The following is a 25,168-nucleotide window of genomic DNA, read 5'->3' on the forward strand; positions in this document are numbered from 1 at the left end:
AGGATCTCCCTGCCCAGAGACACCCCCAAAACCTGCAGCCCATCAGCATCCGTGTTTCAGACGTGTTTTGATAGAGAGGAAAAACTCTTTTTAAAACCAAGTGTTTGTGGGAACTAAGATTGGTTTTCGTGTGTTTTTCAGGCCACCTGCCCTGAGGACAGTTACAAACAAACCCCAGAAAGTTATTTTGAAGAAAGAAACAAAACAGAGAAGAAAAATCGAGGAGAGCACTCAAAGCTGCCGGTGGGAGCTTGATGCCCTGGATGGCAATTCCCTGCCATCACCACCCTCCCCGTCCCCCCCATTTTTAATTACAAGCAGTCAAACTGTAAAGACCTTAATGGACATCTTAATTATTGCGTTAAAGTTTGAAATGGAAAATTCCTCATTAGGTGCCCTGCAGTAGGTCACGGCTGCAATAAACGGCGATATTTTGCTTGTTACGGCGCTGGGTGCCCTTTGCAGAGCGACGGTGTCTTTGGGGCATGTCCCAGCCCCGGGGAGCTGGCAGGTGGATGGTAGATCAGGTCTCTGCTGTGAGAGCATCTGCTTGGGTTTTCAAGGCGAAAGTATCAGCAAGAAGGGCTCTTTGCTATTTCTTTTCTCCTCCAAACAGCGCTATTTTTCTCCTGCGTTTTGCTTTCCATCTGCTTGAATGTGTTTATTGATTTAGTGTTATGCAAACTGCAATAAAACAGTATCCTTCCAATGCTCTAGAGCCAGCTATTGAATATGCCCCAAACAATTTAAATACAAACTGGTCCATCAGCGGCGACACGATGTACCTGTGATTAATCAGCCTTTAAGCCCATTCCCAGACTCCCAGTCCCTTTTGCACCTCACCAGTCCCTTGTTCTGGGCAGGATGGAAGCTGGGCTCCAGCCTGGCAGGCAGGGTAGACCTGGCATCTGCACAATTTTAAGGAACATGGCAGAGCTCACTCTTTTCCTTCAGGCTTTACACAGTGGCAGGATACCATGAAGAAGGACAGGGCAGGGTTTAAGTTGAGTCTGTGGCTTCTTAGGGCTTTTCAGGTCAAAACAGCTCAAGTGTGTATGTCAGGGGTTGTCTGTGCCTTTGTAAAAGGAGCAAAAGGACAGCAAAAAATTAAGGATAACTTGCATTCCGCTAAATTATCATCAGCATCGTTTTCATACCACGAAGTTTCATGCTTTTTTTTCCTGAACACATTGAGGAGAAAATTAGTGGACTCTGCAGTCCTTAAAGACATTTTCTTGATTACCTGACCCGACAGATGAGGTTTGAAAATCCCTTTAGTGGCTATTTCTCCTTTTAAAATGTACTCCCAAACCTTCGCTCGCTGTCCCCAGCCTTACTGGACAATTGTCACATGAAGAGGGAAGGCAAATGCTGGGACAGCAGGTCCTGGGACCCCCCAGCACAGGCTCTGGTGATGAAAGCCACCAGGCAGGGCTGCTCCTCGGTGGGGACAGGCTCTGCTGGCTGCCCAGCTGTGCCAGCTGTGCCAGCTGTGCCAGCCAAACCATCCGCACCAGCCACACTACCCGTGCCAGCTGTGCCAGCTGTGCCAGGATGAGCAGCTCTGGGCCGGCGGGGAGCTGCCACATCCCAAATCAGACAGCTCCCTCTGTTGGCATCTGCTCGAACCGATCAGCCAGGATCCACAAAAAAGTTGGGAATGTCCTATTTTTAACACCCTTTCCAAGTGGAAGGCGATCTGGCTGCAGGGGGGTGTATCCCACCCAACGGAAGACTTGCTAAATTTGTGTTATTACTCTAAGAAATGATATTAGACCACGTCCCCTGGTGCTGTACTGATTGCAGCGCTGCTGAAGATGGCTCCTTGGTCATTTTTCCAAAATTAGTGGGAAGAAGGTGCAGCTGGATGTACTCTGAGGTCCAGCACAGGAGTCCACACCAGGCTGCTGTGAAAATGTGCCAGCCCAGATAGTTTCCCAGCCCAGAAAATATTCTCCCAGCACAGCCTCCCATCCCCTCCCACCAGCCCTAAGGTTAATCACACTAAACACACTTAAGCTGTGTCTGTCCCTCACTGATCATGCAAACGAGCACCTCTGCATTCACAGGACAATCAGACAGTGTGCAAACGATTCGCTGCCTTTATTTCTTGAGGTCCTTCCCTAACAAAAACTCTCAGACAGCAAGCTTTGGCAAGGTCGCTTAAACAAACAACAGTACAGCCATGTAAAATGGTTTCGATACTTCACCAAAGAGGTACGAACATAATGAAACCTAAGCCTCAAATGTACTTTAAATATTTAACTTATTAACCAGACAATCCGGACCGTCCACCGAAGTGGGAGCGGGATTTACAGAGAAGGCACAGCCAGCAACACTGACTTTCTTTTGAAGATTTTAATTCCCAATTGCCCCACCTGCAGAGCCAAGGGGTGCCCAAGCTGCCTGGTTCGAGTGTGAATGATTTAAGCTCACCAACTCTTGGACAAGAAATGGTGCTACCAGCAAAGAGAAGCAGAACTCACTCCTCCTGCTCCTGACCTGCAACACCGAATGGCCAGGGAAGATGTTAAAAGAAAAAAAAAAAAGGAAAAAAGCCTGGTTTGCATTTGCTCTGTGCCCTCCCCATTTTCCCTGCTGGTTTTCCGAGGCTTCCCAGCAGCGTTGGTGTGTCCCAGCTCTGCAGCGCTGTGGCACCCCACATACAGGGTTGTACCCGTGGTACCAACCAGCCTTTTAGGGGAAAAATGCACAGAAGGAGAAAAAAAACAACTTTCTTGTCTCTCTGTCCCCCAGTCAGGCCGCACCAATCCTGTATTTTCCTGTGAAGACATCAGGCAGTTGCATCTTTACCTCTTAATACCCCGCCATGAGTAGCCCAGCTCAGCCTGGTGGCACCCATTAGTGTCTCTGCAATTAAAAGGCTGTCACTATTTTCACTATAAACCCAGCCATTCAGAAACTCCAACATACCTTCCAAGAAGAAATTTGGCCAAAACAAAAGGAGAAGCAGGGGATAATTAATTATTTTTTTTTTAAGGACAATGAATCTGAACCTATCACTCTCCTGCACGGTGAAGCCCTTGAGATCCCAAGTCTCAGCTGAAGTTTTGTGGCAAGCACTAGAGAAATCAAAAAGAACTTTTCAGGCTGCAAGCAAGGGGTGGGAGGAAAAGCAACGAATTGCTTTAATATGAAATGTCACCTTTAAAATAGATCCTACAAAACCAGAAACTGTAGGCTGGTAAATCCTTCCCTTCTAGAAATACTGTGGGGTTTGGTGGGAGCACCACTCAAAATAAGCATGCAGAATCAGGCCTCAAGTACATAAAATATAGAATTTGGTTACTTAAATTTAAAAATATTTATAAATAACTTAAGACATTCAGGCTCAGAAGCGTGTGCAGCCCAGTACTTCCCTCTGACACAGGGACCCGCAGGGATCCACAGCCAGCACCATGGATCCCCCATGCACAAATCTGCTTTATGCTTAACGTGGAAACCAAACCTGCCCCTTGCAGGCTCTTTGGAAAGTCTCCGGTGTCCCTTGGGGAGCAGGTGAAGGACACGTCTGATCAAGCAGAAAGCATCTGGGAGTTCAGATCCACAGCACAGCAGGGGACCTGTTCTTCCTAAACATTCACAGCTCCTCGGTGGCACCCACCTGGAGAGCTCAGACCAGCTAAGTCTGACCACGGGTGATGGCAGGTCTCCTCTGCTCTCACCTTGGAGGTGGTCTGCCTTGGCTCAGGGCTGGAGTAAAGCCAGCAGGGAGAGGAGGGAGCCCTTGAGCTCTGTCCTTGATCAAGCAAAGATGGGCTCTACTGGCTTGAGCGATCTGCTCTGCAGCCCCCAGCTCAGCTCCAGCACCACGAAGGCAGCTCCTGGGTCCGTGGTAGACATCCAGCCTGAAGACTTCCCCTGAAGGGAAGCCTTGAATTCATCTCACAACCCTTTCTCTTGTAGACCTGGCTTGTACCCGTCGAGCAGACTGCAGAATGAAGGCACACGAGGGAGGGTTAAGGTCAGAGGTACGTTAGTTTGGATTATTCCTTCCATGAAGTTCAGAGGACACGTGTTGCCCGAGAGGCGGCCACCCTCCCTGTGGTCAGAGGACGGCAGAGCATGAAGGGACCTGTTCCCCTCTCCAGGGCAAACCTCAGCTCCCTCCGGAGACAAGCCGGGTGAGCTGCTTTGGCCACGTGGATATTTGTCCACTAGACATGGACTGGGGCAAACTGGTCACACGGGCTGTATCCTCACTGGAGATGTTGAGCTGGACGGCTCTGCAGGCCATCAGCTATGCCCTGAGCAAAAGATTCTAAATTTCTTTTCTCCCATGGGTTTCATCCAGACCCATTACGTGCTTGGTCTCCGTATACTTTTTCCTGTTAAACACCTTAAAAAAAAAAATAATTCTTTGGCACTTGTGCGACAATGACACATAGATGTGACACTCTCCTGTTCCTCGGCTGTTTGCTGGACTCATCTCTAGAGGTCCATGTATGCAGAGTCCGTGTCCACCCTCTGGGCCTCCCCGAACACGAGGAATGCACAGAGGCCAATGCTGTTAACGGCAGCCACCAGGTTGAACACAGAAATCCAGGAGCCCGTTGTCTCAATCAGGTAGCCAGCCAAGTACACACAAATGACACCTGGGACAGGAGAAAAGAGAAAGAAATGCAAAGGCTCTGGGGCCAGATCCTGCCCCCTGCGAGGAGAGGACTGCATTGGAATAGGCTGCCCAGGGAGGGGGCTGAGTCACCATCCCTGGATGTGTTTAAGGGACTGAGGGATATGGTGTAAGGGAGGACTATGTAGAGTCCAGCCAAGTACACACAAATGACACCTGGGACAGGAGAAAAGAGAAAGAAATGCAAAGGCTCTGGGGCCAGATCCTGTCCCCTGTGAGGAGAGGACTCCCCAGGAAAGGATGAGCTGCAGGAGGGTACTTTACCTAGGAGGGCTCCGCCTGTATTCCCAACGCCTGTAAGGAAAGGAAAGGCATTGTATGCCCAGGAAAAGGATGAGCTGCAGGAGGGTACTTTACCTAGGAGGGCTCCGCCTGTATTCCCAACGCCTGTAAGGAAAGGAAAGGCATTGTATGGTAGAAACCCACATCCATATGCACAGCCAAACGCCCTGCTGATGGCTGGGACAACAGACACTGTCCCTGTCTCCTCCCCGTGGGGCAGACAAGCATTTGGCAGCTAGGAGGGCTCCGCCTGTATTCCCAACGCCTGTAAGGAAAGGAAAGGCATTGTATGGTAGAAACCCACATCCATATGCACAGCCAAACGCCCTGCTGATGGCTGGGACAACCGACACCGTCCCCGTGCCCTCCCCGTGGGGCAGACAAGCATTTGGCAGGTTGGTGGGGCTGCCCACCCCCAGCAATGGCAGGAGCATCACAGAAGGAAGCTGAGGCTGCACGTATGGAGCAGACATCGCACGGAGCTACTCCTGCCCCAACCATAAGGGTGATGTCCATGTCCCCTCCCGTTCACCCCCCTTTCCAGCACAACCCAGACCCCACCAGGTCCTTACCGAACAGCAGGCCAGCGCACGAGGGGGCCAGGTCCTGTACATTCACTGAAATGCCACTGGTGAGAAAGAAAGACCAGGGGGGAAATAGGAGTTTTAATGGAGCACAATCGCTTTTTCATAATTTACACAAAGTTTCCTTCGTCAAACAAAAGGAAGGGGTCCGGGACAATAAACGGCACTGGCAGGAGAGGGGAGGACAGAGGCTGAGGGGGAAGCAGCATGGGAGAGTACCAGGAGGAAAAGGATTCAACTCAAAGAGTTCAGAGGGGCCAAAACACAATTCCTCTCCTGCTTCATCTCCCTAATACCTGCTGGTCCAAGCCCTTCCCCAGGCTAGAGGTTTGCTGGATCATTTCCAACCCAGCGGGCACTGGACTCCACCGGCCTCGCAGAGACCAAGAGAGGATGCTCAGCCAAGTGCCAGTTCTCGCTCTGACAGTCAGGATGGAGGCAGCCTCCTCTGAGACCCCAAAATGATGAGTGTGGAATTAGAGCTACGGGGCCACAGCTACCGTCGTTACCACCCTCCTTACCTGTGGTTAAAGGTCTGAAGCCCAACAGAGGCGGAGGCGAAGACGATGGCTTTGCAGAAGCTGGATGTCTGGCCCAGGCACAAAGCAAAAATGCTGGAGACGCCGGAGCCGATGACCTGGAAGAAAGGGGAAAATTAAATACCACAGCACATTTTCTGCAAGGAAGAAAGTGACTCCTTTCACGGACAGACTGTTCCCTTTACGATGGCAGGAGGTTGTGTGCACCAGGTGCTTCTCAGGCCTTTTTTAGCCCCAGTGTCCTGCCTTTCTGTGTCAGAGCAGGGACTGCCCTTCTGTCCGGAGGGCTGGGACACCGCGGGGCAGTGAATGCTGTGCTCTCACCCAGCATTTCTATTTCTGCTCGTCCTTGTATTGCTATTTCCTCAGTATCTAAGGGGTCATTGGGAGTGAGAGCGTATGGTTGGCCTTTGCCTGTGAAAGAAAACCTCTTCGGAGCACTCACAAATCTCCGTGCTCAATGTTACCCTTGGTCCATGCTCTGTTTCCTCAGTCAGGGTTTTCCTCTGGATTTCATTTCCCACACACACTGACCATCAGTCTGTCCCAAAGCTCAAACCCTTTCCCCTTTCCACCTAAACCCACCTCCCCAGCTCCGTGCCGGGTCTAACCTGCCGTGCAAGCAGAGCTGGGCAGGCAGCTCAGGTGTCTCTCCTCTGGCTTCAGCTCTCTTACCTGCATGAACTTACGGATGGTGATGGTTTTGTACCCTGGAAAGGAAAGGAGAGTCGCAGTTTAGCACAGCTCACCTGGTCTCCTTGTTCAGATGGATGGATTTCATCTCCTGAAATCCTGATACTGTGGCTGAGATCAAAGGGAGTCCCAAACCCTAGAGTATTTACCCCACTTTCACATTAGAACTTCACGTTATCTATTTCCTGCGTTTTCTTCTCCCTCCCAACAATCCCACCTCCTCCCCCTCAGGTTCTCTTTCCACATCGCGTAAAATAAAGAGCCGAGGAAAAGCCAAAAGAGCTCTTACCCTGGTTGATTAAATGATCAGACAGAAATCCACTGAACAAGCTTGTCGGAATTGCAACCAGCCAGGGGACTACATTAAACACCCAGCCCTGAAAGGCAGCAAAAATCAAGAGAGGTTTGCTGTCAGAGCTGAGTTTGTCTGCAAATATTTTATCTGATAGTCTGTGGTATTTGCAGAAATGAAAAAAAAATGAAGTGATGGGGACTTCTTGCAGGATCTCTACCCCCTTCACCCAGCAAAGCTCTCAGCTACACCCAGCACCCCCCCAAAGGTTACAGGAGCATTACGGGGCTGTTGGATTTATCCGTTTGTGGTCTTTCCTTCTGCCCCGGTGACCCTGCCTTCGAGGGAGAGGCAGAAAGCTCTGCCTGCTCCGGGAAAGAGGGAAAGTTTACTGTTGGGCAAGGTGATGTGGCGGGGAGCCAGAGAGCCCCGGGAAGCCAGCTGTGGAGTCTGCTCCAGCCCGTGGGTCAGCAGGAAAGCCGGCGGCAAAATTTCCAACATCAGCTTCAACCTCATTAGCAGCGTTACTGTGAAGCTGAGGGAACAGAGCTGGATTTTCTAATGCCAGGATTAGGTAACATTATGGGTAGCAACATACTTTGGCCTATTTTCAATTAAGGGAGCTTGCTACAGTTGTAATCACAGATGATTACCAGTCATCTGGATTAGAGCTGCTCAGAGGCGTTTTGGTGCCCAGATCCCAGGAGGAGCTGAAATCAGTGCGGGTTGAGCTGGGCTTCATCTCAGCTGGTTGAACCTGCCCATCCATCCATCCATCACCCCCAACATCTCCCCCTTTGCTCAGAGCCCATCGCCTTGCCCATCCATCCATCCATCCATCCACCACCCCCCACATCTCCCCCTTTGCTCAGAGCCCATCGCCCCGTGGAGGCATCCCTCCATCCCTCCCTGCCTCCCCTGGCTTCGGGATGCACAGAAGGGCTGAATAATCTTGGTTTTGAATAATCCCATTTAAGATGCTCCTGGAAACCGTACCAAGGTCCTTCTGCATCTTTCAGTGCCTTTGAAACTTCAGGTCTTGGTCACTTTTGAAAACGTTACCCCACAGGGCTTGTGGAGTAACATCTCTGGTGTCTGTTAACACCAGCTGGGATTGCTCAGCAAGTCAGACCCAACACACCAAAGCCACCCTTGTCTTGTCCCTATGGCCCGTTGTCCCTCACAGCAGGACCCAACCCCTCCATCTCCCCCATCCAGGTGGGCTGGAGGCAGCGGTGGTGGCAGCAAACCTGCAGAAAGGGACTTTGTCCAGTAGGTGACACAGGTTTCCCACATTAAGGATTATCCTCCATCCTACTTGTCCCTATGGCCCATTGTCCCTCACAGCAGGACCCAACCCCTCTATCCCCCCCATCCAGGTGGGCTGGAGGCAGCAGTGATGGCAGGAAACCTGCAGAAAGGGACTTTGGCCAGTAGGTGACACAGGTTTCCCACATTAAGGATTATCCTCCATCCTTTAAAGCCAAGCATCCTCAAGCCCCGTTTTACCAACATGTATGAAGCGATTATCAGATGCAGGAACGTATATAGAGCATCTTACGTAAGGGCACCATCATATAATGCTTAACAGATGGTAAATTACTGCTGCACAAGCACATTACTCGAGGTGCACAGATCTCGTCACAACAATATGTTTGCCGGCTTAATATATGATTTAAATATAAATATCAAGTATGCCATAAAGCGCCTTAGACATGTAACATGAAAAGGCTTTTGTAAGCGGCTCTGGAAATAATAAAAACCTAACAGAGCCATTGTGGAAAAGACTGTCTGAGTTTCTGAGAATAAGGTCAAAATACCAGCTCTCAGCCCAGATGAGCACTGCCCAGGTTTCTGAGAAATGGGAACAACATTTGTGCTGAGGAGAGGGAAGCTTTTATAGTATTTTTGAAGCACACATTATTAGCGGTAATTATAATTTTCACAGCCAGGTCTGAGCTATACAATATCAGCTCAGCTAAAAACCCTGTGAAAACCTAGGTGTGAATGGTTTGGGGGACATCTGCAACAGGGTCATGTTGTGAGCTCAGTGCTGTTTTAAAACCATCCTTCCCTGAGAAGAAAAGCAGTCAAAAACCCAAATATAACCCTCCCTTTCCTGCCTGGAAGGTACCCCAGCTCTTCCCAACTCAATTCAGCATCCTTGAATGAGCAACCAGAAACCTCTTTCCTGCCTGGAAGGTACCCCAGCCCTTCCTCACTTCAGCATCCTTGAATGAGCAACCAGAAACCTCTGTCTCCCTGGAGGGAGGATGCTCGTTGGCATCTTCAAATGCATGTGCAGGGGTGTAACGGCTCCTGAGCCTTCCCACCACCTCCCTCAGCCATCATCTTCCTCCCTAACCAACCCATTTCAGCCGGCACCCACCACCTCATTCCCACATCTCCCCCTTTGCTCAGAGCCCATCGCCCCGGGGAGGGAGGATGCTCGTTGGCATCTTCAAATGCATGTGCAGGGGTGTAACGGCTCCTGAGCCTTCCCACCACCTCCCTCAGCCATCATCTTCCTCCCTAACCAACCCATTTCAGCCGGCACCCACCACCTCATTGGCCCAGGGACCCGCAGGGGCTGTGTCCCAGAGCCAACTCACCTTTGACTCGGGGAAAGTTTCCTTGAAGAAAGTTGGCAGCCAGGAAAGGAGAGTGAAAAACGTGCTGGCCGTGGAGAGCTGAGCGATGATGACAGCCCTGGAAACACACAGCGGGGAGGAAATAATCAGGAGTGACAGGTCACCCTGGGTGGGAAACAGGCACTCCAGCAACCCAATATTTCAGTTCCTGGTCTATAAATAAACCCCTCACGGCGCTGCAATTGCTTCCTGAGATTTTTCCATAGATGGCTACTCCTTCTGGCTGCCACTCGCAGCACCGCTCGCTCCTTCCCCACCATCAGCCCCCAGCTCCAAGCAAGGTTCATTCCAGCAGCAACTGGGCGAGCACATTTCCCACCAGTCCCTTCCAGTGCTGCAAGAGCTGCCCTGCTCCAAGAGGCTTTCTTTAGGGATTTCTAGGGATTTCTTATCAGCAGATGCTCCGTGGTTATTCAAGGCAGGAATGGGCTTGCTGCCCTGCAGCCCCATCGCCCTCCTCCCCGTCTTTAAACAGCACTTGGGAACACGCTTGGATGAGCTTCAGTACCAAATGCAGCATCCCAAAGCAAAAATGGCCATTAAAAAGATGTTTTTCCAGCAATGAGGACACAGCCTGTGCCACCTGGTGCCCCTGAGCAGCAGTTCTTAGGAGCCCATTACAAGCAGCATTTCTAACGAGAGCGGTGGAGAATATCTCTCCGGAGGAGCACACAACCCACACAGGGAGCAGCCTGCCAAGGAGGAAAATTTGCCCATAATATTCAAACCTGACATTCCTCCGGACAGAACATACACCACCTTTTGTCAAGCTTACCTTTTGAGTTCTTTATTTATACAGAAGGGATTAGAAAACCCCATCCTATCTCCCAAATATATAAATAAGTGGATAAAATGGCTACAGGCAGAAGAAATAAGCAGAGGGAGGAGGAGAAACCCTCGGGGGGAGGATGCTCCCCAGCCCGGCCAGCACTCACAGCCACCCCAGCTGCCTACCATATCGGTGCCTTCCTGAAGAGCTGCTTCCAGGGAACCTTGGTCTGCTTGGGTATCGAGAGGCCTCTCATCAAATAGTCTACAGGGATGATGAGTTCTGCAGGGAAGAAAACACACAAAGGAAAGCTCTGATCAGTAACCTTCTGTGCAGCTGGAGGGAGCCCTGGGAGACTGCTGTACAACTACCTTTAATCTCCAACTCTTTTTTTTTTGGCAGTACCAGCATTGGATGCTCGTGAAAACACCTTATGCTGACCAAAATGTTTCTGCTGCATCTACACACTCCTCCATCCAGCCACCTTCACCCATTTGTTATATCTCTTGTTATAATTGAGCAGAAATCTCTTTGGGCAAGGACCAGGTTTGGATTTTGTGTAGCACCAGACACACACCAGGCTCCCCATGAGCTGGGCTCCTACATGCCACCCTCACACTGATAATGCTGGAGCCAGGTGTGATGGTGTGCCCATGTGCAGAATTACTCCCAGACAGTTATTTGGGAAGAGATAGTCTGGATTAACTGGTTTTTAAAAGCTCTATGTGTAGATGCTCTTAGTTTGAAATAAGTATCTTGCCCTGCTTTAGCTTAATCCACTTTGAAGATCATGCTCTGTTTGGTGTTTTCACTGGTGCTTAAGAGAACCGAGGAGACGGATCAGGCTCTTGACAGGGATATAATCCAATGTGGGACTCAAAATCAGCAATGCAAGAGCTCAACCCCTTGTTTCTGGGTTTAGCATCTTGGGTGAGACACGGTGTGTATTGTAGAAAGACACCTGAACAAAGGATCTTTGTGTAAAGCCAGGCACGAGCTTGGATGAACACAGGATTTGCAGAAAATAGGCGGGAGGTACCACCGGGGTCCCGCATCCTCGGGGATGCTGCAGCCCAGGGATGCAGGTGGCTGCACTCACCCTTCTCAGTCAGGAGGTACTTGCAGGTGCAGTAAACCCAAAGCAGAGTGAGCAAACCAGAGAAGTAGAAAACGCTCTCCCAGCCGTACCAGTCCAGGAGGAGAGACCCTGCACCGCCGATCACCAGCGTCCTGCAAGGGAAAAAACCACACTGGTCCGGCTAAAAGCATCTGGACCACAGGCATCCATGGGAGGTACTTCCCAGGGTGGATGCTCCGGGTCATTAAATACACTTAAAAGAGCCATCAGTCACTGCCTGTCACCCCGTGACTCTGCAACCTGCCCCATCCCCTGCGTGGCATCTCAGGATCATCAGCTGGGGAGGAGACACTGCTGTGGAACCCCATGCTTGCCTGCCCCACACTGAAACATGCTCGTCAGGGAAAGAAAATGAGGCTGCTGGTGTGCAGAAAGTATCTCAGAGAACGTAAATCAGCAAAAGAAATGAGCCCACTGGAAAACTAAGTGATTAAACGCAGTGATATTTCTATCTGGCTTTTAAGCAACCCTTCCATTTAGAAAGGAAATTCTCATGGAGATGAGCAGAGCCGGGGAAGTGATATTATCCCCATCCATCAGGGAGGGCAGGTGACCACTCTCGGGCTGACTCTTGCTCTTCCTACCGAATCAGGCTGTTTCCCATAGTAATTAAATGTTGCAAACACTCTTCAAAGTCTGGCTTGAAAAGAGAGAAAGGAAAAAATACAGAAATCCTTGACACACACGACAGCAAGTGCCTGAGGCTTCCTCAGCTGCAGCCAGGATCCTCAAGGACCCAGGAATCCACAGGTACTTTGGGCTGCGAGTTTTGCCTCCAACTATTTAATGGCATTTCATCACATGCCATGTCCAGAGACTGTCAGTCGCTGCTCAAAGCCTTTTGAACTTACCCAAACTGGGAGCCGGTCCCCACGGTGCTGTAGGTGAAGGCTCGCTCGCTCTCCCGGACCTTCTGGGACAGGAGACTGGCCAGGGATGGGAAATACACCCCTGTGAGCAACGGGAGCAAGGCAGGGAGCTGTCAGGCTCAAATCAAAAGCAAATTTAAAAGATCCAGCAGGAGCTAAACACCGAGACAAAGCAACAAGACTTCTGGTGGAATCAAAACAGGGATGTAAAATAAAATAAGTGAATCCATCTCCGTGAAAGGTTGGTCTGTGCCTTCTCCGTAATCCCCTGTTTCACCATCACTGATGCTGTAAACCCACCAGTGCCACCCACTCATCCCAACGGTCCCCCAGTGCTGCAGCTCAGCGAGGGGGGAGGAAAATCATCCAAAAGTTATCTAAAACTTTGGGCAAGGACCAATTTTCCCCCAGTGCTTTGAAGGAGTTTTAAAATGCGGCAACTCAAAAGAGGAGCACTGATGATCTCAGAAGGCAGCAGCCCGTGTGTGGCAGAGACATTTCGGGGGGGGAGATTCTTTGCCAGTGACTTTATCTAGAAATGTCACTTTTTCTTTTTTTTTTCCCCCCAGAAGTTCTGGCTGCGGAGGCAGTTTTGAGGCAGAGGAATGCTCAAACACGCAGGAGAGCACTGCAAACCTCATGAATTGCATCCGAATTTACCCCCCCCCGAGAGCCCCCCTGGTGGAAAGCCCTGGGCAGACAGACACACAGCCAGGTGTGCTCAGGACAGGGCTCTCACCTTGCAGCAGCCCCATGAGGAACCTGGAGGAGGTCATAAACACCAGGTGGGCAGAGGTGACGTGAGTGAGGAGCGGGGTGATGACCGTCAGGAACCCCCAGGCTGATGCCGAGAGGAGGAGGACCTTCTCCCCCCCTATCCTGGAAGGCAGAAAACACGTTATCAAACACCAGCAGAGAGCAAAAGGGCAAAGCCCCCCAGTCAAGCCTCATCTGCTTCCCAGTTTAGCCTGTTTTGAAGCACAACCTTTGGGTCAAACCTGTTTTTCTCCTCTTGAAAATGTCTTTATCCCCCTGGGGGAGTATGATCAGCAGGGACCTCCCTTCCCACCTCCCCCAGAGCAGGTGGCCAGTGGCATTCTCTCACCAGGCCACTGGCCACCAGTGCTGCCCGTCCAACCAGATGCCCTGAGACACCACCCCACTGGTGCACCCCCATCTCAGATGGAGGGGAAGCCCACGCTGCTGTCACCGTTCTGCTTTCCTTAACCACTGGTGGTGTTTTCTCTTCCATCTGCAATTTTGCACCAGCTCTGCTGTTCACACTGGGATTTTTTGCAGGCATTTGCTTGCACATTATTAAGGAACATAATTAAACAGCACAGTGCACTGCACGGATACCACACTCCTTCCAGGCACGTGTTCCTCACAAAAGATTTCATAGGAAAGCCCTCCTCATGAAGAATAGGGTGGCTGGGGAAAGGAACTCGAGCAGGTGATCGCTCAGATCCTACAGCTAACTGGGGCAGCTGGTTTTTAATGGACATGATAAAATGGAGACACTTGGTTTTCCCAAAGAGGATGGAAACATCGATGGGGGCTCACTTGTGAGAAGACTGCATGGGAATGAATGTAGGGTGGAAAAACTGGAGGTGCTGGACTGAAAATGGAGACAGGTTACACAGATCAAATAGAAAAAAAGCTGCATTCCTTGCAAAAAGGAAATATTTTCTTCTCCTGGTTAGCAATTGCAGCCATAAACTCTTCCAAGTGGCTGTCTGGCATCACTGGGACTGAACTGTTAATGGACAAGTAACACTCCCAGCGAGCAGGAGCTATGAGCTATGCACAGAGCACCAGCCTTTAGCACTTTTCTAAAATAAAGTCTGCTTTACACCCACTATTTCTTTCATCGGCTTAACTTGTAAGCTTGTGGGTTTGCTTTTTTTATTCCAGTTACTGAACCAGGGCTCAAAACAGCCTCCATCAGAAATATTATGCTGGTATAAAAGTGCTCTTCACATTTTCCAGGTGAAAAAAACCACAACCCTTTGTTGGTCTAAGTGTCCACTAACACGACTGTGGATCTCTCCTGGCTGCTGCTCTGCAGGCACCAGTGATGACTGTGGAGATGCTCCCTGTGTCACCTGGGGATTTTGCCTGTGCAAAGTCACAGAAACACAGAATCTTCATGGTTGGAAGGGACCTTTGAAATCATCGAGTCCAACCATACACAAAAAAACATCGACAAAACCCCAACCCAACAATCTTGGGCACTACCAAAAAAACATCAACAAAACCCCTAACCCAACAATCTCAGGCACTAGAGCGTGCCCTGAAGTGCCACGTCTACACGTTTCTTAAATCCCTCCAGGGATGGTGACTCCACCACCTCCCTGGGCAGGCTGTTCCAGTGCCTGACCATCCTCTTGTCAAAATAATTCTTCCCAATATCTCATCTAAACCTCCCCTGCCCCAACTTCAGACCATTTCCTCTGCTCCTGTCATTATTCCCTTGGGAGAAGAGGTCAACCCCCACCTCTCTACACCCTCCTGTCAGGTAGTTGTAGAGGGCAATGAGGTCTCCCCTCAGCCTCCTCTTCTCCAAACTAAACATGCCCAAGTCCTTTGGTACACGCTGCCCTGTGAGCATCACACTGATTTTAAGATCCAGAGATCAAATTGGACAGTCAAAACTACATGTGTCCCCTCTGAATCAGAGCTCCAGACTCTGAGTGAGGCTGATGGAGAGGTCTCAGCTGCTTCCAGAGCAACCTGTGGTGACCCATAAAGCTTCTCCCCATGGACATCCTTCACCCTTCTACCCCATCACTGTCCCAGCCGCTGCTGAGACTTGAACCGAGAGGTCATTCAAAAAGCCCGAGCAGAGGAAAACATGAGAATAATTTCCAGTACTGATCACTGATATGTCCCCCGATAATCTGCGTCAGGCAGTAGCCCCAGAAGAAGCTGCTGAGCACGATGCCGGATTGCTTCTTGTCCCAGTCGAAGTGGGTGCTGAGGGCGACGGCACAGACGGGCACGGTGACGCGGGCGCAGTACAGCAGGCAGGTCCCCAGCAGCAGCATCACCGTCCAGACACGGGACTCGGGCCTGCAGGGATGGAGAGATGGGGAAAGGGTTGATGGAAGGATCCTCCTGGCAGATCCACCCACAGCGAGGACTCACTGGTGTGACTGGTTCGCTTGCAAGGCGTGAGGAGCCTCGTCTTGCTAAAAGAAAGGTAAGTACAACCCCTTGTACAGAGCATGGTGGCTCTGGCACAGAAGGTATCACACCTGGTGGCTTTTAGGAACGATGCTGATTTTCATCCCAAACCCTGTTTGACCACAGCAGCACAATCGTGTCTGCCCGGAGGCTGCAAGGTGGAACGGGCTGAGCTGACCGTGGGGGAAAACCTGGTTTGTTTGCTTTTCTCCCCAAACAAAAGCTTTAGAAACTGTTCTTTAAAAGATAAGGATAACAAAGAAAAAAAGGTCATGGGGTTGTGAAAATTTGCAGGAGACACACCTTCTGTGCAGCAAACATTTGTTGTTTGGCATTCTGACCCATTCCCCAGGGAGGTGTGTGTGTCACCCTCCCTAAACAGGGGGGAGAGGAGGAATTCTTTAGTGAGAGGCAAGACATGATGGGGCTGAAGAGCCCAGAGAGAGGAGTGAGAGAATCCAGCCTGGCCTGGCAAGAAGGTTAAGATAATATTAGTAACAACATGTTAAAAGCATGTATTTTTTGTTACATGAGTTCCCAAGGAAAGTGCTCCTGCAAAAGATACAGGCTAGAAATAAATAGGAAGGTGATTTTTCTCTGCTCCAAGTCAGCATCGTGCTTCTGGAGCAGAAACCCACACTTTGCTGCAAACCTCAGGTCCCAGGTGCACCTGAACCCCTCTTCTGAGGGGGGACCCTCACATCAGTCTTGGTCCCGTGAATTACGGAGTTAAAAGCTGAGTGAGAACACCCACTATTTGTATTATTTGTATTTGGTTATTTTTGTGCCCGGAGCACAAAGCACTGAGCAAACGGACTCTCTGCTCCAGCACTGAGGGGAATTCACTGTACCAGGGCACCAACCCCTCTGCTTTCCACCCCACTGAACTGACCCACCTCCGGCACGGGGAAACAACCCTGGTCACTTTTTATATTGATAGGGGCATTCATGGGGCTGGACTGGGATGATGATAAATGTAGGTTAATCCCACACAGCACAAACCCATTTATAAACGGTGTCAAATGGCCCGTCACGGGGGGAGGCAAAGGAACAATGAGAAGTAACCCGGGCCAGGCAGCCGTGCCCACGGGAGGTGAATTTATTGCCGTTTCCCCAGGAGGCAGATAAGCAGCTCCAGCTCGGTGCCAACTTCTGGCAGGAGGAACTGGAAGTGTTTCAGGTGGTGCTTTGGAGGTGGGAGCCGTCGTTGCCGTGCACACGTACAGAACAACACAGGAACTAGACACCCTCACAGATCTTTGCTGGAGGAACAAGCAACCAAGGGTTGAGCTGCCTCGGCCGTTTGAACTGGCCGATAACCATCTCAGTTCCTCCTGGCCTTATGCCACGTGGAAGATACGCAGCAATCATAGCGTAATTTGCTGCACAACCAAAGGTGATTTGTTGTCTAATTGCCTGCTCCACCGAGCCCAGCTCCCTGTGGCAAAGCTCAGAGAAACCAGAGGCTCCCAGACGCCCCTTCCCACCAACCCAGAGGGACCATACAGGGGGGAGCTTTGGGGTACTGTGTCCAGTTTGGGGGCCCCTACCATAAAAAAGACATAGAAGTGCTGGAGCAGGTCCAGAGAAGGGCAACAAAGCTGGGGAGGGGTCTGGAGCACAAGTCTTATGAGGAGAGGCTGAGGGAGCTGGGGTTATTCAGCCTGGAGAAGAGGAGGCTGAGGGGAGACCTTATTGCTCTCTACAACTCCCTGAAAGGAGGGTGTAGAGAGGTGGGGGTCGGTCTCTTCTCTCAAGTCACAGGCGACAGGACGAGAGGAAATGGCCTCAAGTTGCGCCAGGGGAGGTTCAGGATGGATATTAGGAAAAATTTTTTCACTGAAAGGGTTATCAGGCATTGGAATGGGCTGCCCAGGGAGGTGGTTGAGGCCCCATCCCTGGAGGTGTTCAAAAGCCGGGTTGATGTAGTGCTGGGAGGTATGGTTTAGTGATGGTGATGCTTCTTGTTTGTTGTGTGGGTGTCTATTTTTGTCAGTCAGGTTGACGGTTGGACAAGATGATCTTTAAGGTCCCTTCCAACCTAGAAGATTCTGTGATTCTGTGGTAGAAACCCCCCCAAGGGAGGCAGAGAGTAGGTGGGGGGTAACCAGTGATGGGAAACGTTGCAGAGAGCCCTCAGGGGGGTGTCTCAAGGTGATCTGGGACATGCAGGCGTAAGGACACGCAGACTGACCTGTGGCTGCCAACCCCGTGCTGCTGCACCCCCAGGAACGGGCTGCTGCCAGCCCGGGGCCGTCATCTCCCCCGTTATCTACAGCGGCACGGCGCCGATAAATTCCAGCTATTGGACCTGCAACAGCTGAGGTGACCAAGTAAAACGCAGCAGCCCGCGATGTGCGTGGGCTTTTCCCATTATTCAGCTGCCGAGACAGTTTTCTAAATTGTCTAAATTCCCCCCCGAAGCAAAGGGAGAGCTTTATGAGTTTTCTCCCCGTCTGGAGCGGGGCTGAGCTCTGCCTCGTCTCCTGGAGTTATTCTGATGAGCGCGGCAGCATTTTAATGGGATATTAAATCGACTCTTCTTCCCTGGCCCTAAACCATGTACGGCTGTGCAAGGTGTGAGATGGAGAGGAAAAGAACTGTGAGGCTTAAGTAGACTTTACTCTGCTTCTCTTTATAATATTGCCAAGGTCTGTTCCCTCCAGTGGGTGTTTGCAAGCAGGAAAAAACAAATCCCACACACACAGGGCAATGCCAGTGTCCGAGGGAGATGCAGGCGAGGGGGAGCATCATGGTTTGGTACCCAAAGAAGCAATGAGGGGCTCTGGCGTCAGGGCAGAGGGGCAGGAAGGGATGCTGAGAGCTCCCAGCCTTCGGGCAGAGTCACCCGAGCCCCTGTGACACGAGGAGATTTTGGGGAGGGGGTTAGGCAGTGCTGGGTTAGCCAGGAAACAAGTCCCACCCGGCCGAGAGCAGGGCTCAAAGTGCCACGTGGGATCCTGTGAGAGCAAGACACGGTCCCAAGCGCAGCTCAGAGACCGCAGCGGGACGGGGCTGCCAAGCAGAGACCTCCTCCCTCCTCCCCAGCTGATGTTTTGACAAAACTCCAGTGAATTATTTTCCCTTGACTTCCATTCTTCTTTTCAAAAGCACTAAATAAGCCCCTGGGTATGAGACACACTCTTCGGTTGCTCCTCCAATCTATTACACTCTTTTCCTATACGTTTAAACGCATCACTAGAGGCTCATGCTGAAAACCAATGGGGAGTATAAAGACAGCTTCAGACTACCTCTGGCTCCCCAGGTAGCACATCCAGCTAGGAAAAGCCATTCAAATAATAGGAGTGTTAAATGCAGTCGCTAGCTGCCCACACCCACCTGGCAGCATGGCAAGAATTATTTCTCTGCGAGGACAATGATGTGCTTGCATCAGAGGAAAGAGCTTTGTAAATGCATTTTCTCCTAATTATAGTTATCACAGAGGCTGCCGATGAGTCAATGTTCTGCTCAGAGCAAAACAACAACAGCAAAGGTTTACAGGAGGAACCTCGACTAGCACAGAGGGGGAAAACTAAAACTCTCCTTCAAGAACTACGGAATAACAATAAACCAAAGAGTTTTTGTGGGTAACACCAGCCACCCGAGAAGCGGAGCTTTACCAGAGTTAACAAAATAAATCTAATGGCTTCGCTGCTGAGGGAGGGAGAGGTAATCTGTGCTGGAGAAAACCAAACTGAGTCAGAGCAAAGCACATCTGAAACTAAGGAAGTCAGAGCCGTTGGTGTCATCGGTGCCACCGTCACACCGGGGTCAGACCAAGCATCTCCCCACAACCCCGTGTGGGTCCTGGCCAAGCCCAGGCTAAAGGGGGCAGAAACCTCCGGGAGAGGGGACAGCCACCTCCAGACTGTCGGCAGGTGAATCACCAGAGCTTGTTCTGGAGCCACCTAATTAACTTAATTGGGTGCCGCGTGATGGTGGTGGCTCTGGGCTGTGCCCCCCGACCGGTCATGCCTTTCTGCTTACAAGACACAGGCGCTGCAGGTGCATCCCCTTCTGCCTGTCACCGAGACCCTCCTCACCCAGCCAGGCAGCTAGAAAACACTTCCTATTTCACAAACCTCCAACCACCAGCCAGACAGGCTATAATTAGATCTCGAGCCCTAATGACTCTTCCTGGGCGGCTTTTTATACAGCACCAGCCCCCACGTTCTCCTCCTCCAAAGCCAGCCCCGGGTGCTCATGGCTTTGCTCCCAAGCATCCAGGGATTCTCCTGGGACCAGCTCCCCCCAACCACATGGGTGCCCTGCTTAGGGCACTAATTACGAGTCATTTTTAAGGCTGCCTGAGAGCCCCAAAGGGGCAAAACCAAGCCAAGCTGTCCTGCGGTGGAAGGAGAGCCAGCAGCACAGGGTATCTTTATATCTTTATTTGCAGTGTGTTTTCCTGCTGGAGGAATTTCTCCGGTAGATGCCACAGAGCAAATATTTATTCAACTTTATTTCTCTTGCTTTGCCTTCCTCCTTTTCCCCCCGGTCTGCAGGTCTGTCTGTAGGTCTGTCTGTCTGCAGACACTGCAGGTCACTGTTCAAACGGACTGGCTGGAGTTTGGGTTATCAATTAGATTACAGTTCAGTGCCCCTTCAAGGCAGGAGTCCGGACTATCAGGTATTTTCAGGAGGTGAGAGGGCTGTGTCAGACAGCCAGACTACCAACAGTGTGTCCCAGCAACAGCTCTTGGCCCGAAGCCGGCTCCGAGGTTTTGTGGGTGTTTTCCATAACTGGGATTGGAAGTGGGAGAAGAAGTGGGGGCTGCAGCTCCTGAGCTGCATCCGAGCTGCACCGTGGCCAAGGTGGGCACACGTGGGCACGTGGTGGGCATCACCAGGACATAACGCCCACCCCAGCACATTGCTACCTCAGTTCCCCTCTCTAAAAAGAGACTAAAACCAGCTCCGTGGGAGATGCACAGAGGGGAGGTTGGCTGGAGTGACCTCCAGTGTCCCCAGCCCGCAGTGGACACCCACCGTCCCTGCAGGAACCCCGGGAGGAGCAGGGTGGGGATGAGCCCCTGAGGTGGCACCGAGTCCCCAGCCGGGCTGGAGGGCCATCAGCTCCAAACCAAGGGCACCCAGCAGCCCTGGTGGCATCTCCCAGGGGGATGTCCCCAGTCTGGGCAGCCGGTGCCTGTGCCCCCCCCCGTGCCTGTCACACCACAGCCTGGGGACCTTCTCCTCCCTGGACGTACCCCCAGCCCCATGGCAGCACCCCACTTAAAAAATACCTCTTTTCCAGCTTACCTGCCTATGGCTTTCATTTACAGTGATCTCCTGCAAACCACGGCCTGAGGGACGTGGCGTAAACACAGACACCCCGTGCCAGCAGATAATACCCAGCTAGTTATTTTTAACCTGGTTTGACAGTCCTCTCACTTCTCTCACTATTTGTTTTTTTCTCAACAAACTCTCCATCCCCTGAAAAATCTGAAGTGATTGTCAAGAGAGAGGTTTGGGGTGGTTTTTTCCCCCCTCCTTGAGCTGATTCCATCGTGTTGCCAACCGGCTTCAAGCTAATGATTTGTCGCTGTCAAAAAGTAGCTTTGGGGTTTGGAGAAGGGTGGGGTTTTTTCCGATCCACCAGCGAACAGCCGAGGGGAGCAGCACAGAGGACACAGGGCTTTTTTTTTTTCCTAGAAAAGCTGCTGGTTTCCTGTCAGCCTCCCGTGCACAGACTCCTTCCGCAGATGGCAACAAAGTGGTGTTCAGCAAGCACGGCTCCGGGCTTCTTCCCTCTCTTCATTTCTTGCTTTCAGCAAAAGCAAAGATGAAATTAGATTTCGGCAGCTCGTATGAGCGGGAAAGAGTTGTTGAGTCCAGGTGGAGGCGGTGGAAAAACATGACAACAAAGCACAGGCGTGCTCTGCCCCCATCTCGGGGCATTCGTGGGCCAGGCAGGAATAAAGCACAGGCGTGCTCTGCACGGCTCATCTCGGGGCATTCGTGGGCCAGGCAGGAACGAGACGCGTGCCCTGCTCACCTTTTCCACGTGAAAAAAGTTCTCAGCTTAGTCATGATTAAAACCAGGGTGAGGAACTTGTACAATAAAAAACCTCAACCATCAAAAACACCCCAAAATGCAACTAAAGTTGCATCGTGATGTTGACAAAAGACGAGGGCAAACGAGACGCGTGCCCTGCTCACCTTTTCCACGTGAAAAAAGTTCTCAGCTTAGTCATGATTAAAACCAGGGTGAGGAACTTGTACAATAAAAAACCTCAACCATCAAAAACACCCCAAAATGCAACTAAAGTTGCATCGTGATGTTGACAAAAGACGAGGGCACGGAGCTCAGAAAAACAATGTGACCGTTGGCTCCGGGCAAAGAGTGCAGTCAAGTGACTGGGGACCAGCTCGTGGCTGGTGGTACAACCCCTTTTATTTCCAGAGCTTGAAGAAACTGCTGTAATAATCTTCAGGTCTTCAGGTGTAGCCAGAGGCTGGGAGATGGTTTCGGGAGCCGTTCGCTTCCCAGGACACACTGATTTTTCCATGTTGTATTTTAATCCTGGAGGCACCATCCAAAAGGTGGTCCTCACATCTCCTGCTGGACCTGCCCGTGGCTTTGTGTGCAACCTCTAGCAACAGATTTCTCTTCTCAGCGCTTGGGTCTTCCCCCCAGTTAAACCAGAGGCACCAATGCATGTCTACTGCCTGAGGGATTCTGCTTTGGCCTGGGAAGATCTCCATAAAAACTTTTCTGTGTTGTATTTCTCTCCTGAAGGCACCATCCAAAATGTTCTCACATCTCCTGCTGGACCTACCCGTGGCTTTGTGTGCAACCTCTAGCAACAGATTTCTCTTCTCAGCACTTGGGTCTTCCCCCCAGTTAAACCAGAGGCACCAATGCATGTCTACTGCCTGAGGGATTCTGCTTTGGCCTGGGAAGATCTCCATAAAAAAGCTCTATCTCAACGTCCAGACGCGCTACAGAAACGCGAGGGCTTTCCCAAGCCCCAAACAGAAATCCCTGAGCGTTGTTCTTGGAAGAGCAAGAGGAGATGTGTGCGAAGGGAGCCGCTGGAAACCTGCAGAAAAGCATGGGAAGGGCAGCTGGAGAGACAGGATAAAACACGGGGCAAGAAGAGGGGAAGAGGAAGGAAAAGGCGGCTGAAAGAAAGGGAGGACAAAAGAAGAAGCGGCATAAACAAAGATGGAAAAATAAACCTGTGGAGATAACTGTTTGTCTTTCCTTGGGCTGACGGTGCAGACAGATCTTGGAAGGCTGCCTGGCATGGCTTTTGTTGGAGCACGAAAGGAGAACCCATGTCACTTCCCCCACTTGACAAAACCTTGCCTCCGTGGCAGTAACTCATCCCTTGGAAATGGTGGGAGCCATTTATTTGCACACACTGTTCAAAAACTGTCCACGAAACTGATCTGAAGCCATCCCATGAGGTGTTTTATACAACTGGACCAACCTGCTGGGGTGACCCACGGATCACTCTCCCTTTCTGCTCCCTTCTTCCCGTTCCCACCCTCCACACCCCTGTTTACTTTAGACTATAAAAGACTCCATAAACCCTCCCCAAAAAAGGGCTGTGACCACAGGTGTGTGTCTGCGCCAGGCAACGGGGAGGTGATCCCTGCTCCTGGAATTACTGCAATAGAGATAAGGATCTGGCTGGAGTGATGGTTATCCTGCTGCTCCTCCACGTTAACCGGATTCATGGTCAGAATCCCTTCAAAACGTATCTGTCTCAATAAATAAATCATCACTTTGGAAAGTGTTATCGACGGTTTGCATTTTTCTAAGAGATTTGGGAAACTAGCAGGTTCATTCTGGCCAAATGTTTTTAATTTTTTCTAGAGGAAAAACATATAAAGGGAAACTTTTTTCACGAAAATTTGGCACTAGCTTCTGCCTCTCCCACCGTTCCCGTTTTCATAAAGACTTAGGGAAAAGACATAAAGGGGGAGAGAGAGAGAAGGAGTTTTGGCAATTGCTTTTGGGGGAGAGAATCTTCAAGTGTTAAGCAACCCCAGTGCCAAAGAGCTGCTTTTGGGACCTATCCCCTTATCTTGAGACACGTCTGGGTTCGATTAGACTTCCAGGTCTCAGGCTGCAGGAGAAATCTCCTCGGGATGGCAGTTAATGTCAGCTATCAGCCTGCTGCCGCTGCAGGAAGTGATTGATGATAAACCCCAATTTACCCAGCAGCTAATTACTGCCGGACGGGGCAATTCCTCCCCTTGGCATCACATTCCTGCACATTGGCATCGATGTCACCTGTCCCCAGAGGAGTTTTGGCAACTGCTTTTATGGGGAGAGAATCTTCAAGTGTTAAGCAACCCCAGTGCCAAAGAGCTGCTTTTGGGACCTATCCCCTTATCTTGAGACACGTCTGGGTTCGATTAGACTTCCAGGTCTCAGGCTGCAGGAGAAATCTCCTCGGGATGGCAGTTAATGTCAGCTATCAGCCTGCTGCCGCTGCAGGAAGTGATTGATGATAAACCCCAATTTACCCAGCAGCTAATTACTGCCGGACGGGGCAATTCCTCCCCTTGGCATCACATTCCTGCACATTGGCATCGATGTCACCTGTCCCCATGGCCAGGGCGAGCTGGCCGGGGGGTGACACTGGCCCTGAAGTCAAAGGGGAGCTGATGGGACAGGCCACCGCGGTGGCAGCCAGGGGTTAGTTCCTCTTCGTGGCAGCATTGAATCACACCAAATTTCAAAAGCACTGGTGGAGTCCGGGGGCTCCCAGTTTGCAAAGGCCTCTGAGCATCACTTCCAGCTGCCACATGGCACTTGTGAATCACCATCTCACCCCGCCTGGGCTGGGAGAAGCGGGGGATCCCGGGGTGCTGGGTGACTTTCCCGGGGGGGCGGCGAGGAGGGCACTGCCCCAGGTCGCCCAGGTGGCCCCTGGGCTCGGAGCCTCCGCTCCAAACACAAACCCACCCTGGGTTTGCTGTTAAAAGTAGACAGCCTGGGCTCAATAGCGCTTTTAAAGGCTTAATAGTGTTTTGAACTCTCTTAATTACTTCGCTTGAAGAACGGTTTGTGCTGCCGTTGCTGCCCAGCTCCTACTCCAGGCTTTATCTTAATTAATTTCTATCAGCAGTACAAACATTCCTGCCGGAACACTTCGCTACCTACCTCCGAGTGGTTTCAGCGCCGTGTTTAAACCGCTGCCTACAGGCCAGAAATGAGCCGAAATTGCCTTTTTTAACCCCGCTGCGTCTCACGGTAACTCCGCGTCTCCCCCTTTCCCCGTCTCGGTGGGAGGGAACCGGCGGAGGCTGCCCGGGGGCGGCGGGACCCTGTCCCGGGCACCGTCCCCCCGCACCCCCCGGCGGGGCAGCACCGGGAGCGGGGGGAGCGGAGGGGCTGGGACCGGCGACATCCCAAACGGCTGTCCCCACGGGACCCCCGAGCGACACCGCCTCTCCGGGGAAGGGTGCGGGCTGCCCGACCCCCTCCATCCCCAAAACGGCACCTCTTCGCAGGGGGCGGCGGCGGCGGGTCTCGGGGGATGCGGGAGGG

General features: G+C 51.4%; 1 protein-coding gene across 1 annotated transcript in view; it reads right to left on the reverse strand.

Annotated features, from left to right (window-relative positions):
- Positions 1-2,929: 2,929 nt before the first annotated feature.
- Positions 2,930-25,168, reverse strand: part of SLC17A9 (solute carrier family 17 (vesicular nucleotide transporter), member 9) — a 22,493-nt gene continuing 254 nt past the window's right edge. Inside the window, exons 2-13 of the mRNA XM_014954542.1 lie at positions 15,346-15,543; positions 13,211-13,350; positions 12,454-12,553; positions 11,564-11,694; positions 10,650-10,746; positions 9,657-9,753; positions 7,042-7,129; positions 6,735-6,769; positions 6,042-6,157; positions 5,509-5,564; positions 5,012-5,041; positions 2,930-4,616 (exon numbers count right to left, since the gene is read on the reverse strand). Coding sequence (XP_014810028.1) covers positions 4,453-4,616; positions 5,012-5,041; positions 5,509-5,564; positions 6,042-6,157; positions 6,735-6,769; positions 7,042-7,129; positions 9,657-9,753; positions 10,650-10,746; positions 11,564-11,694; positions 12,454-12,553; positions 13,211-13,350; positions 15,346-15,543 — 1,252 coding nt within the window. The 3' untranslated portion in view covers positions 2,930-4,452. The remainder of the gene's footprint in view (positions 4,617-5,011; positions 5,042-5,508; positions 5,565-6,041; positions 6,158-6,734; positions 6,770-7,041; positions 7,130-9,656; positions 9,754-10,649; positions 10,747-11,563; positions 11,695-12,453; positions 12,554-13,210; positions 13,351-15,345; positions 15,544-25,168) is intronic.

This window comes from Calidris pugnax, unplaced genomic scaffold (assembly GCF_001431845.1).
Source record: "Calidris pugnax isolate Ruff unplaced genomic scaffold, ASM143184v1 scaffold50, whole genome shotgun sequence".
Taxonomy (NCBI): Eukaryota; Metazoa; Chordata; class Aves; order Charadriiformes; family Scolopacidae; genus Calidris; species Calidris pugnax.